Source organism: Myotis davidii, unplaced genomic scaffold (genome assembly GCF_000327345.1).
Source record: "Myotis davidii unplaced genomic scaffold, ASM32734v1 scaffold61, whole genome shotgun sequence".
Classification (NCBI taxonomy): Eukaryota; Metazoa; Chordata; class Mammalia; order Chiroptera; family Vespertilionidae; genus Myotis; species Myotis davidii.
The window spans coordinates 1,044,738-1,056,282 of NW_006291729.1; the positions used below are offsets into that span (position 1 = coordinate 1,044,738).

At 52.6% G+C, this 11,545-nt stretch overlaps 1 protein-coding gene across 2 annotated transcripts in view; it reads left to right on the forward strand.

Annotated features, from left to right (window-relative positions):
• The first annotated feature begins 834 nt into the window (after positions 1-834).
• TAF1B (TATA-box binding protein associated factor, RNA polymerase I, B) overlaps positions 835-11,545 on the forward strand; it is a 28,211-nt gene continuing 17,500 nt past the window's right edge. Inside the window, exons 1-3 of one of the 2 annotated variants that reach the window (XM_015564917.1) lie at positions 835-917; positions 2,259-2,415; positions 6,317-6,416. In XM_015564917.1, the coding sequence (XP_015420403.1) occupies positions 2,261-2,415; positions 6,317-6,416 (255 nt within the window). In that variant the 5' untranslated portion in view covers positions 835-917; positions 2,259-2,260. Of the gene's footprint in view, positions 918-1,371; positions 1,591-2,258; positions 2,416-6,316; positions 6,417-11,545 lie in introns of those variants that run through there. The other variant, XM_015564919.1, reaches the window with a different exon arrangement.

Consider the following 11,545-nt stretch of genomic DNA (forward strand, 5'->3'; position numbering starts at 1 on the left):
GCCCATCTTTTGACCTTGCTGCCTCTCAAGAGGGACTTTTCTATTATTTGAATTTCGTATTTCCCCATCTAGTTGAAGCCTTTTCAGAAATTGTGTAGAAGCCAGTCACTGAGCACCGTGGTTACTGCACACCTTCCTGCCCATCACGGGGAGCCTAGCTGGAGAGGGGGGTGCGTGACCAGTCCGATCCCGGTGCTCACAGCGACACGAGGGCAGAAGGAGAAGGAAGACGGGGACCGAATCGCCAAGGGGAGATGGGGAGGGGGCTTTGCTGGTGGGGCAGCCGCTCAGGTGACTAGACCCGGTGTGGCGAAGGGGCACTGCCTGTGCTGGCAGAGGCCACTGTAGGAACTAGAAACCCAGCATCTGAGGCCTCGGGGCGCCTGCCCGCAGTCAGTGCTCAGTCCGGCTGCTGGTGAGGGAAGTAGAGCCGCAAGGCGAGGGCGCCGTCCAGCAGCACAGCGATGCTGTGGGTGAGATGTGCTGGGTACTTGTCACCAGACCACAGATCCCCACTCGTTTCCCTTCCGCCTCAGAATCAAGTTCTGCATAATTTTTGGAAGCGCTACCTGCAGAAGAGCAAGCAGGCGTATTGCGAGAACCCAGTTCATGCCAGAAAGAGGAAAGCCGCGGTGAGTCACGGGCAGGACCTGGGCAGGGACCCTCCGGGAGACGCCGAGGTGAGGACGGGTCCGCCTCCGGGGTTTATGGTGGTGAGGAGTTAAGTTCATGGGAATTATTGCAATTTAATTTAAAATTCCTGTGCAGTAACCATGTTGTTTTGCGATAGGTCCTGGGCAGTCCGAGTCACTCGGACTGGGAGAGCGAGCCTGCGCTGCTGAGTGACGCCAGCGGCCCTTTTGTTGAAAGTGACGGCCCCCGGAAGCCTTCCCCCCCCAGCAGAGCATCCCACTCAGGTAACGGAGCCTCGCTGCCCAGGGCGGGAGCTGGTGGCGTCCGGAAGGAACGCAGTCCAGTCTCCTTGCTCCAGGAAAGGAGGTGGGCCCAGCAGAACCCCACGCTGAGCAAAAGGCAAAGGAGCGAAGTCTCAGTGTCGCTTCATGGAGGACACTGTCCCCACAGGAACACTGCTGTGTGATGTCGGGAGGGAGCCAGACAGGAAGTGGGTCTAGAAAGATGGAGGCCAATTCAGTAAAGATCGACATGTGTGGGGGCCCAGGGTTTCCCCAGAAAAGCCGCTGCAGAGCATCAGAGAACTTAGCCCCTGGTCGTCGGGTAGACAGGTGTCAAAGAGGACGTGCCCCGTTTCTAAGCACAGACTAAAGCAGGCGGAATGAGCCCATGGTACATGTGTGTGTACCGGATTTTCCGACTTAATTCCACGATTGTACCCGGGGGAGAGGCTGAGCTACTGGTCCTTCCCTTAGCGGATCCAGCATTCCCACCTGGGAACCCGCCCGGAGCTGATCGGAGTTTCCAGAGCACTCTCTGTGCGCCTCCTGGTCGGAGGGGTCATCCTGGCTGTTCTGGAAAGCGGCGGGAAGAAGAGGGTCGAGAGAGGGGTGTCTCAGGACTCCACACGTGACCTTTCACTTACTCCCCCGCTTTCATCAGATGCCCAGCTCAGCTGTGAGTGTGACTGAGGGTCCCTGTCCCAGAGGAGAAACTTCCAATGTCCGGCCAAGATTGGGGCGGGCAGTCCCGTGGCTGTGGCGCTGGGTGCGAATGTGATCAGACTCCAACAGTCCTGGGGTCAGCCCGACGGTCGCTGTTGCCAGGGGTCCCTGTTGAACCAATACCTCACCCTCTTTAGAGGCCCCAGGGCAAAGTCATCCGCCGTGGCTTCGAGTCCCGCTGTCTCAGGACCGCTAAGGCGCAATCGCCTGTCCAATGCTTTCCAGCTTCCACACTGTGCTGCTCTGCTCTCCTTTCCACCTGTTTGTTCTTGGGTTACCGTTTTAAAATGGCCTTTATCATTGTTTAGTTTAGTGAGACAGGGCAGACGCTAAACAGCAGGTTTCCAACCTGCCATCTTAACGGGAAGCTCCTGCGAGTTGTCACGTGTGCAGATCATAGTGTCATACGTACTTTATGGGATCTGTGGCCTCGTCTGTCTTGTAAAGGAGTCATCCTCCATCTGTGGCATCCTCAGGCCCCTGCAGGCTTGTTGGACAGGTTGGTGCAGCTCCTCGGGGCTCAGGCGTCCCCAGTACAGCTGGTCCAGGGACGATGCTTTGAGAACCACAGATTTGAATGCCTCTTTGGATTTTACTATTTTCCTCCTTTTGTCCCCTAAGAAATGGCCTCCATCTGCTCCGGGTCTCTTGATGGAGTCGAGTACTCTCTGCGCAAGGAGAAGGGGCTCGTGAAGATGACCATGCCCGCGACCCTCGCTCTCTGCGCCCTGTCGCTGCTGTGGCAGCGGGAGGCGCTCGCCCTCTCCGACCTCCTGCGGTAAGCGGCCTTGGAGCATGTGGTCTCCTGTGCGGACCAGGGACAGCGTGGACAGTGTGACTTACGAGGCTTGCATTGAGGAAGGGACTGGAAAGACTGGGCAACCGGGTTCCAGTTCTGTAACTCAATCCTCCCTGGGCTAGTCACTCCCCCTTCCTGGCTCCTTATTCATAAAGTGGGAATAATAGTACCTGCCCGGCGTGGGCGTGGGGAGTGAGTGACCCTCTGTGAGTAAGCCGCTCTGAAGAAGAAAAGTGACACTCAGGTATAGTATTAGTGGTGTTGTTTCTAAGGAAGGAGATGAACAGATGACTTTACATTGGCAAATGGTTACTAATGGAGTTACACAAGAGCTAAACATAGGCTGCCTGCGTTTATATGTGAAATTGAAACACAGCTGGTGGAAGAACCTGTTATGCAGATAGCTGGCATTTACATTTTCCAAGATAATCTGCAGGCTTTCTGGCTAATGAGGAAATTAGGGCATGTGCTGAGGATCTCTCATCGCAGCCACGACGGGCCCATCCATGTGTCCCTGCTCCCCTTGCTCTGTGTTCTCATAACGTGGGTGTAGTCGGCGTGTGGAGTGGGGTAAGAGCATAGATTTAGACCGCACTCCTGGGTGCTGCTGCTCTGTGTTATGTGGCCTTGAGTAAATTTCATTTTCACTTTTCTCTGCCTCTGTCTTCTTGTTGTAAAGCAGGAATAACACTATTTACCTCGCAGGGTTAGGGTTGCAGCTGCTTCAGTACTTCGCACATGCAGAGCACGTAGACCAGGCCTGACACAGGAGAGCAGTGCTGTTATCGTGGCTTTGTCATCTTCCTTTCTCTCCTCCTCCTCTCCCTCTCCTTCTTCTTTGCCACCACCATCGTCCTTGGCACTCGGCCCTTTGATTAAATAAAACGCCTCCAATGACTGATGCTAGCACCTTTGAATTTGGCCACATCAACCAGATAACAAGGCTTTTCTCAGGGTGATTCCCCGCACGCAGATCGCCCATGGCTCAGGGACTTGACTGTGAAGTTGAAACCCCGTCTTGCTCTGTCTGCCCCCTGGGGTGACCTCATCTTCTCCCAGGGCCCTAATTACCGCCTCTGTGGTGATGACGCCCGAGTCTACATCTCCAGCCCAGACTTGTTTACTGAGGGCGGGCCCATATGTATCACACAGGAGGCCGCGGGAAGGCCACTCCTGGACCGTCTTCGCGGTATCTCAAGATCAGCATGACCCAATGAGGCTCCTCGTCTTTCCCCTCAGCCAGCTCCTTCTCCATCCAGCGTTTTCTGTCTTCCAAACGCCCCGCCTCTGGCATCCGATCCAGCAGCCTAGGAATCAGCCTCGACTCTTCCCTCTCCAGGCACACACGTCCCGTCAGCCAGACTTGCAGAGTAACTCTCAAAACCACTTTCCTTCCTCCCCATCCCCGGTCTGTCTTTACCTGGATGGCTTAGCAGCCTCCCAGGTGAGCCCTGTGCTGCAGTCTGTGCCCTCTCCCCGCGTCCTCCCTAACCACAGGGACCTTAGGGACAGCAGTCTCGTCACCTGGGGACGCAGGCGCAGGCTCCCCACCCTCCCAGGGCGGCTGGAGAGGCTCGCAGAACCCGCCAGGAAATCTAACGAGACGGAGAGAAATAGCTGCCCGAAGTTCTTCTTGAGGAAGTTATATGTGGTTGGGAGATCCAGGATGAAATCCCAACCTTCGTCTCTTTCTCTCCCCGGCTCTCTTCCTCCTCCCTCTCCCTTCCTCCTCCTCCTCCCTCCTCCTCCCTCTCCCTCCTCCTCCCTCTCCCTCCTCCTCCCTCTCCCTCCTCCTCCCTCTCCCTCCTCCTCCCTCTCCCTCCTCCTCCCTCTCCCTCCTCCTCCCTCTCCCTCCTCCTCCCTCTCCCTCCTCCTCCCTCTCCCTCCTCCTCCCTCTCCCTCCTCCTCCCTCTCCCTCCTCCTCCCTCTCCCTCCTCCTCCCTCTCCCTCCTCCTCCCTCTCCCTCCTCCTCCCTCTCCCTCCTCCTCCCTCTCCCTCCTCCTCCCTCTCCCTCCTCCTCCCTCTCCCTCCTCCTCCCTCTCCCTCCTCCTCCCTCTCCCTCCTCCTCCCTCTCCCTCCTCCTCCCTCTCCCTCCTCCTCCCTCTCCCTCCTCCTCCCTCTCCCTCCTCCTCCCTCTCCCTCCTCCTCCCTCTCCCTCCTCCTCCCTCTCCCTCCTCCTCCCTCTCCCTCCTCCTCCCTCTCCCTCCTCCTCCCTCTCCCTCCTCCTCCCTCTCCCTCCTCCTCCCTCTCCCTCCCCCCCTCTCCTCCCTCTTCCTTCCTCTTCCCTCTCCCTTCCTCCTCTCCCTTCCTCCTTCCTCTCCCTCCCTTTCCCTCTCCCTTCCTTCTTCCTCTCCCTTCCTCCTTTCTCTCCCTTCCTCTTCCCTCTCCCTCCTCCTCCCTCTCCCCCCATCCTCCCTCGGTCCCTCCTTCCTCCCGGGGAGCTGGCAGGCCTCTCTGCTCACACACAGGTCTGGGGACCGAGCTCAGCTGCTGGGAATAAAGGAGAAGAGCGTGTCCTCCTCATCCTCCGCTTTCCTCAGGTTCTCAAAGTGTGTCCCCTGGCACCTGTGAGAGAGGCAGGGCCTTGGGCCCATTCTCACCTTCTCACCCAGCCGCCTGGGTGGGCCTGTGAGCTCTGCTTTCCTAAACCCCCAAGAGACTCCTGTAGATGCTAAACTGAGAGCTACTGCCAGACTGTGAACAAACAGCTAAAGGACACTGATCTGAAAAGAACACACAGCGAGCCTGGCTACAGCCCCTGCGTCTCTCACTGACCCCACGCGTCACTCCCGTTAAATCCCGTGGTCCTCGGGATGAACTCATCACCCTTCCGGTGGCCTTCAGAGCACCCTGCTTGCCCAGCAGCGACGGGAATAAGTGAAGATAGCCAACACTGTTCAGTCCACAGATGCTCACTGAATATTGATTGCATGCAGGGGTTACTCTGGAGATGCCATGTAGATCGAGTCCCTGCTCTCACCAAGTCCCAGGCTCGAGGCAGGAGCAGATGAGCAAGGACCTGACTGTAAAAGCTGATCCTGAGCAAAGTGCTTGCAGGAGACGGGAGCTGGTGACGTGACAGTGACTGGCCAGCTGCCGGGACTTGTCGACAGGGAGGCCTCACTGTGAGGGGCTGAAGCCGCACTTTCAGTGAAATAGAGCCGGAGGCGGCTCTCAGACGTACTGGCGCTCGGCAGGGGGAGGTCGGTGCCCAGCCCCAGAGCTCCGTGCGGTCAGGAGGAGGGGGCCAGTGGACGGAGTGAGCGAATCTGGAGGAGTCAGAGGGTGGGGCCAGGGGCCTAGTCAGCAGAGGTCAGATATAGGTCTTCGTTAGCCTAGTTAGGGGGTTGGATGCTTTTAACTGAGATATAATTCATATCCAATAAAACTCATCCTTTTCAATGCCCGTCAGTGGTTTTCAGCACATTTACAAGGCTGTGCAGCCATCTGTTTCCACAGCAAAGGACACGCATGCTCAGTAGGAGTGAGACAGTGAGGCCCTGGGAGATGAGCAGGAGAGGCAGGCCCGGTCACTCGGGCAGCGGGAAGGTGGGCCCCCGGAAGGCACGGTGGGGCTTCCAGAAGGACTGGGGCTGGGCCTGGGCGGTGGGGATAGGAGTGGAACCAGGCGAGTAGGTGCAGGAGAGGTTTTGCAGGTAGAGTGCTCAGCTCTAATGCAGTGCCTCTCACATCTGCGATGAAGAACCCGTTTGTTAAATTTCCAGCCTGGCACCAGTGGAGACTTTTGAAAAATGTAATAAAATCATGAATGGAGACAGTGTTTCCAGGACCTTGTCTTTGAAACACAGATTTCCAGCTCTTGTGATTACGTTGCTAAATCAGTGCATGTCTCCTATTGAAGCTCTTTCTTTTAAAACAGTTTTGTCGAAGAGGGCCATATCCCTTACGTAAATGCTTTTGAGCATTTTCCGGAAGAGATGAGACTGTACGGGCGCGACAAAGGAATCTTTGCTATAGAGGTGAGCTATTTTCTCTTTTTAGCTTTGTGATCACGAATAAGACACAAGAATAGTATACAACTTTAAAAGTTCAATACAGAAACCGTTAAGTAATTTCAAATTTCCTAACAGGTGTTTTTTGTTATTGTTTGTAAACTATGTTGCTTTGGAGAAAGTTATTATCTTGTTTCAAGAGGCAGTATTGTAAGTCCTTTGGCATGAGTCCTGGACCTGTTCTCCGATGGCCCCTGTGGAAGGGCTTCTGTCCTTTAATCATGAGTCTGTATCACTGTTTATACTGCTCAAAGATTATCTTCCCTCTTCCATCGTCTGAAGGCTTTCCGTTTACTAAATATTATTAAAATTCAGCAGTGTCTCCCATTTGCCCACTAATAGGCCTTCCTGATCTTCCCCACTGTCCCTGATTGTAGTTTAACTTGAGAGACATTTGTAATCCTTACAAACCTGGTCTGGTAATTATTTCACTTGACCCCGTTTGCGTACGAGCAGACACCTCAGGAAGCTGGAGTGTTTTGCCCGGGTCATGCGGTTGGTGGTCCCCGACTTGGAACTTTTGTACTCAGGCCTTATGCTCATTGCATCATCTTTTGCTCCGTTGCCTGCTGTTCTGCCTCCTCCTCACGCGCGTTCTCAGAACCCTCACGTGGGTGCTGTGAAAATATAACTGGCACGTGCTGTCGAGGCACTGAGCCAGCAGGAAATGGAGACCCCGTACAGAAGCTTGCAGGTTGCTGACCATTTTACACCTGAGGTGGTTAAATGCTAGCAGCATTCTGCATCGGACTAGAATATTGGTCACTGTGAATGGTTTAGAGAACATTCGATTTGTTCCTGAATTTGTGATGTAGAGAACCTTAGATTTGTAAACCAGGTGGCTCTACCCTCAGGACAACATGAGCGAAGCAGCTCCCGTGACGGGGCCGCAGTGCTGGCTGGGAGGTGGGCTCCCAGGGATGGTCCTGTTCCCTTAGACCAGCCGTGGGCAAACTACGACCTGCGGGCCGGATCCTTTTATGTAATGATGTTTACTTTGAATTTATATTAGTTCACACAAACACTCCATCCATGCTTTTGTTCCGGCCCTCCGGTCCAGTTTAAGAACCCATTGTGGCCCTCGAGTCAAAAAGTTTGCCCACCCCTGCCTTAGACGCAGGAGAGAGAAGGCAGTGCCCAGGGCTCACCCTGGCCCACCCGTGGGAAGCGTGAGGAAGGAGGGTATAGCGGCAGCCCCTCCTGACCTGGAAAAACAAAAGATCCATTAGTAGTGGGAGTGCTTGTTATGTACCAGGCCTGTTCCAAAGACTTTGTGAGCTCATTTGTTATTCATACCAACCCTCTGAAGTACGTAGTAGCATTGTCACCCCTGTGTTACAGACACAGACAGAGATCCTAGGTACTTGCCTGGTGTTCTCACTCTGAGCGTAGTCTGGCGTGGCTCAGGCAGCCCCAGTGTGGAAGGAGACAAAAATGAGGGGCCATACCAAACAATGAGACGGGGCAGGGAGCAACGGGCAGGAATGGGAGGAGGCTGCTGGGGCCAAAAGGGGGCTCCAAACTGGTTCCTGAAACCAAGAGGTGGGGCTGTGGCAGCGATGGCAGCCAGGACAGAAAGCGGGGGGCGGAGGAGCCAGCTGGAGGGGGCTGGTGAGGAGGGACGGGGTGGGGCGGGGTGGGGCGGAGCGGGGGGAGATGCGTACCTGCGTCTGCAGGAGGCACAGGCGGCTGGCTGGAGCAGCCTGCGGAAGGGTGCACCTTATGGAAGGCAGCCAGTCTACCTCTCGCCTGGGCAGGGCTGCGGTCTCTGACTTAAAGGACTGGGGACAGAGGACCCGTCTGCTCTTGCAGGCGGCACTCCAGGCCCCAGCTGCTTGTCAGTGACGTGGTGAACGTGGCTGGAGTCGGGGAGGAAGGCCGGGGTACCAGGTGCACCTGACCCTCAGGAGGCCTCACGTCTGGGAGGAGCGTAGCACCAGCCCTGAGTTTCGGAACTAGCCGGACTCAAGGTCATTTGGGTTTTCATCTTTTCTAATGGCATCCGTGCTCAAGGCCACAGAAGTGTGGGCACTGCTGATGCTGCCCTGAAACTGTCGCATTGAAGCTTTTCTTAGAAGAATTGGTTTTAAAGTCTGTATAACTCACTAATTAGTCATTTTAAACTTAGCTGCCAGAAATTGTTCATGGCCAGCCATCCGAGCCCTGTTTAAATGCTCTGCTCAGAGGAAAAGACGCCTGGTTCAGTGACTCCAGGTGTGTGTGTGTACATTTATTCCACTTTCCTAGAGGAACCAATGGAACTGAGTTATCATTTCTGTGTTAATTACCAGCTTAGTTTTGGTAAATAAAAAATTCTGTCTTTCCTCTGGCTCCCTCCCCTCCTCGTCCCTCTCCCCTTCTCTCTCTCCTCTAAATCCCTAGTATATTCTTTATCTTACATCCTAATTGCCGGGGGTTTAGCCTGATTTCTCAGAGCCATTCACCATTCAGTTGAGTACGTTGATAATTTGCTTGGTTGAGGTGATTTGTACTCTTCTGGTGCCTAAAGTTGTTACTTAGTTGTCTTTAACAACGTTAAGCTTCTCGGGATGGACCCCAGAACTGTTAGTCCAGTCCTGGAGTACGAAGGCTGGGAGAAGCGTAGAGAGTATTTAGTTTACTTTTCTCGTTTTTCCGATAAGGAAACTGTCCTAACAAGAAATGTGAGTTGGGAATAAACAGACCTCTGCTTCATCGGGGTGCTAATGAGGATTATTTGCGATAATAGATTCAAAATGCAGGCATATCTCGGCTGGAAAAGCTTTTTCTCTAAGGTGAGGATACAGGGGTAACCACGCTGCTTGGAGGAGGAAAATGTATCATTTCTGGAAGCAGAGTTTCATTTTAAAAGTCCATGAAGAGAAAATTAAACCTTGGTGCCCATGTCCGGATTTCCTCAGAGCAGGTCCCAGGAAGCCGAGGGATGTGGCTCTTCCTCCTCGTTGCGACATCTCACAGTTTTATTCCCGCCACTCAGCTTCCTGCGAAGGATGGTGCTTCCGGGACTCGGGTTACGTGCTTGGGATGGGCACCTGACCACTAGTGCATTTTGGATGCAGACCTTTGGTTTCGCTCTGTATGTACGCTCCTGGACACTCACGTTTCTAAAAATGTGTTCTCTGTGCCCTTTCCAATAGGAATGGGCCCCATTGTGGCCAGTGTGTGATGACTGCAGCCTGACAGGCGGGTGCGGAGTCCGGAGGCTGTGCTGTGCGCTCAGTGAGGCCGGGCACTGCCTTCCGCGGGCAGTGTGGTCAGGAGTGCCTGCAGCTGCTGTAGCCCCGTGTATTTCTGGTGATGACTCAGGGTTCCAGCCTGAAATACTGTGTTCTCAGTAGCGGACCTAATCTAAACTGTTTATTGCCCCTCTTTGGGGCAATCATGGAGCCCCCCGCCTCCTCCCATCGATCTCCTGGGCCCCCCTCTGCAGGCCGATGTCCCTCTGCGGGGTGATCATGGGGTGATGGTGGCCCCTTGACCAGTCACATTGCACCCACCTTGGCTGGCCTGGCAACAGTGCGTGTCATAGCGTGATCGTCCAGATGGTTGCTTTGCTGGTCAGTCGATTTGCATATTGCGCTTTTATTATTATAGATATCTTTTTCCAGTCTTTTGTATTTAACCTAGGTCTTTATATTTAAAATGGGTATCTGGTAGATAATATGTAGTTAAGTCTTGTTATTTTTTAACCAGTCTTATAATCTCTGCCTTTTAATTAAAGCGTTCAGGCATTTATATTTGATGGAATTCTAAAGTTGGTTGGGTTTACATCTACCATCTTAGTATTGTTTGTCCCATGTAGTCGTTACTCCTTTTTCTCCCTCTTTTCCTTCTTTCTTTTGGATGAAGATTTTTTGGTTTCATTTCTCTCCAGTGTTGATTTGTTAGTTACACCTCTGGTGCCCTGCCTGCAACTTACAGAGACTGTCTCCTCCGCTCAGCCAGACCCCGGGCCCCTCACTGCTGTGCCAGCTTGGAGTCCGCCCCCGGCAGTGAACGGCCGTTTGTTTGCTCGGAGATTAGCCCCGTGCTTCCTACTGGCCAGGCCGGGAACTGTTATTTTATGTTTTCTTCCAGTTCTCTGATTGTCAGTTTCTGATTGTCTATTTGGAAGTAGAGTCAATAGTCAGATTTTTCTCTTAAATGCCTAAAGTATCTCATTGCTCATTTATTATTGGGTTTTAAAAAAATTGCAATCTCCATTCATGAATATTGTCACTAGTCTAATCTTTGCTTTAAACATTTCCCCCAGCTGACCATGTTATTGGTTATGGGCTGTTGTTCACACAGAATTCTTTTCCTAGTAATAATTTCTTTTGTTGGCTGTTTCTAAGTTAATGGTGAGTGCGGGGACCGGGTGAAATAGGTGAGCAGTTTCTTACAGACACTGTGGTAGAAAGTACAGGCTGAAGACATAATGTCCGCCCTGGATCTTGCTGGGATGCCGGTTACATGTTGTGCCTTCGTAACAATAACCATTGCACTTTGCCCTTTTCACTTACATCTTGAAGAGTTTTTCTTTTTGTAAGTAAACTTCATTTTGGAAAAATTTTAGATTTACAGAAAAGTCGCAAAAATACAAACAATACAAAAAAGTACAAGGAACACCTATATGTCCTTTGCCCAGATTCAACTGTTGTTAACATTTCATCCCATGGGCACTCACTTTATTACATAGCTTACAGGATGTTACATGTGTTCTTCTGTGTTTCCAAGGTTTTAAAGGCAGCTAGAGGTGTTGTCTAAATAGGATTTCTGACCCAGAGGAGCAAAGCCAGTGTGTCATGCCTGGCTTATTCCTGTATGCCTTGCACCCCTATACTCTTTGAGAGTAGGGACCACATTGAATGCTTCTTACCATAGACCTGGTGCAGTTCTGTACACCTGGTCAGGACTCGGTCTGCGTTACTTGAAATAGCTAAAGAAAACAGGATACGTTTAAATACTTTATTTTTAGAAGATCGCAAATTTTGGGGGAGCTTTCCCACGTAAGTAGGAAACTTCCAGACTGCTTCTGGTGTATTTATTATGTAACATATTGGGGGGCCATTAAATAGTGGCATTTGATTGACAAAATAAAAAAGCATTCTATTGAT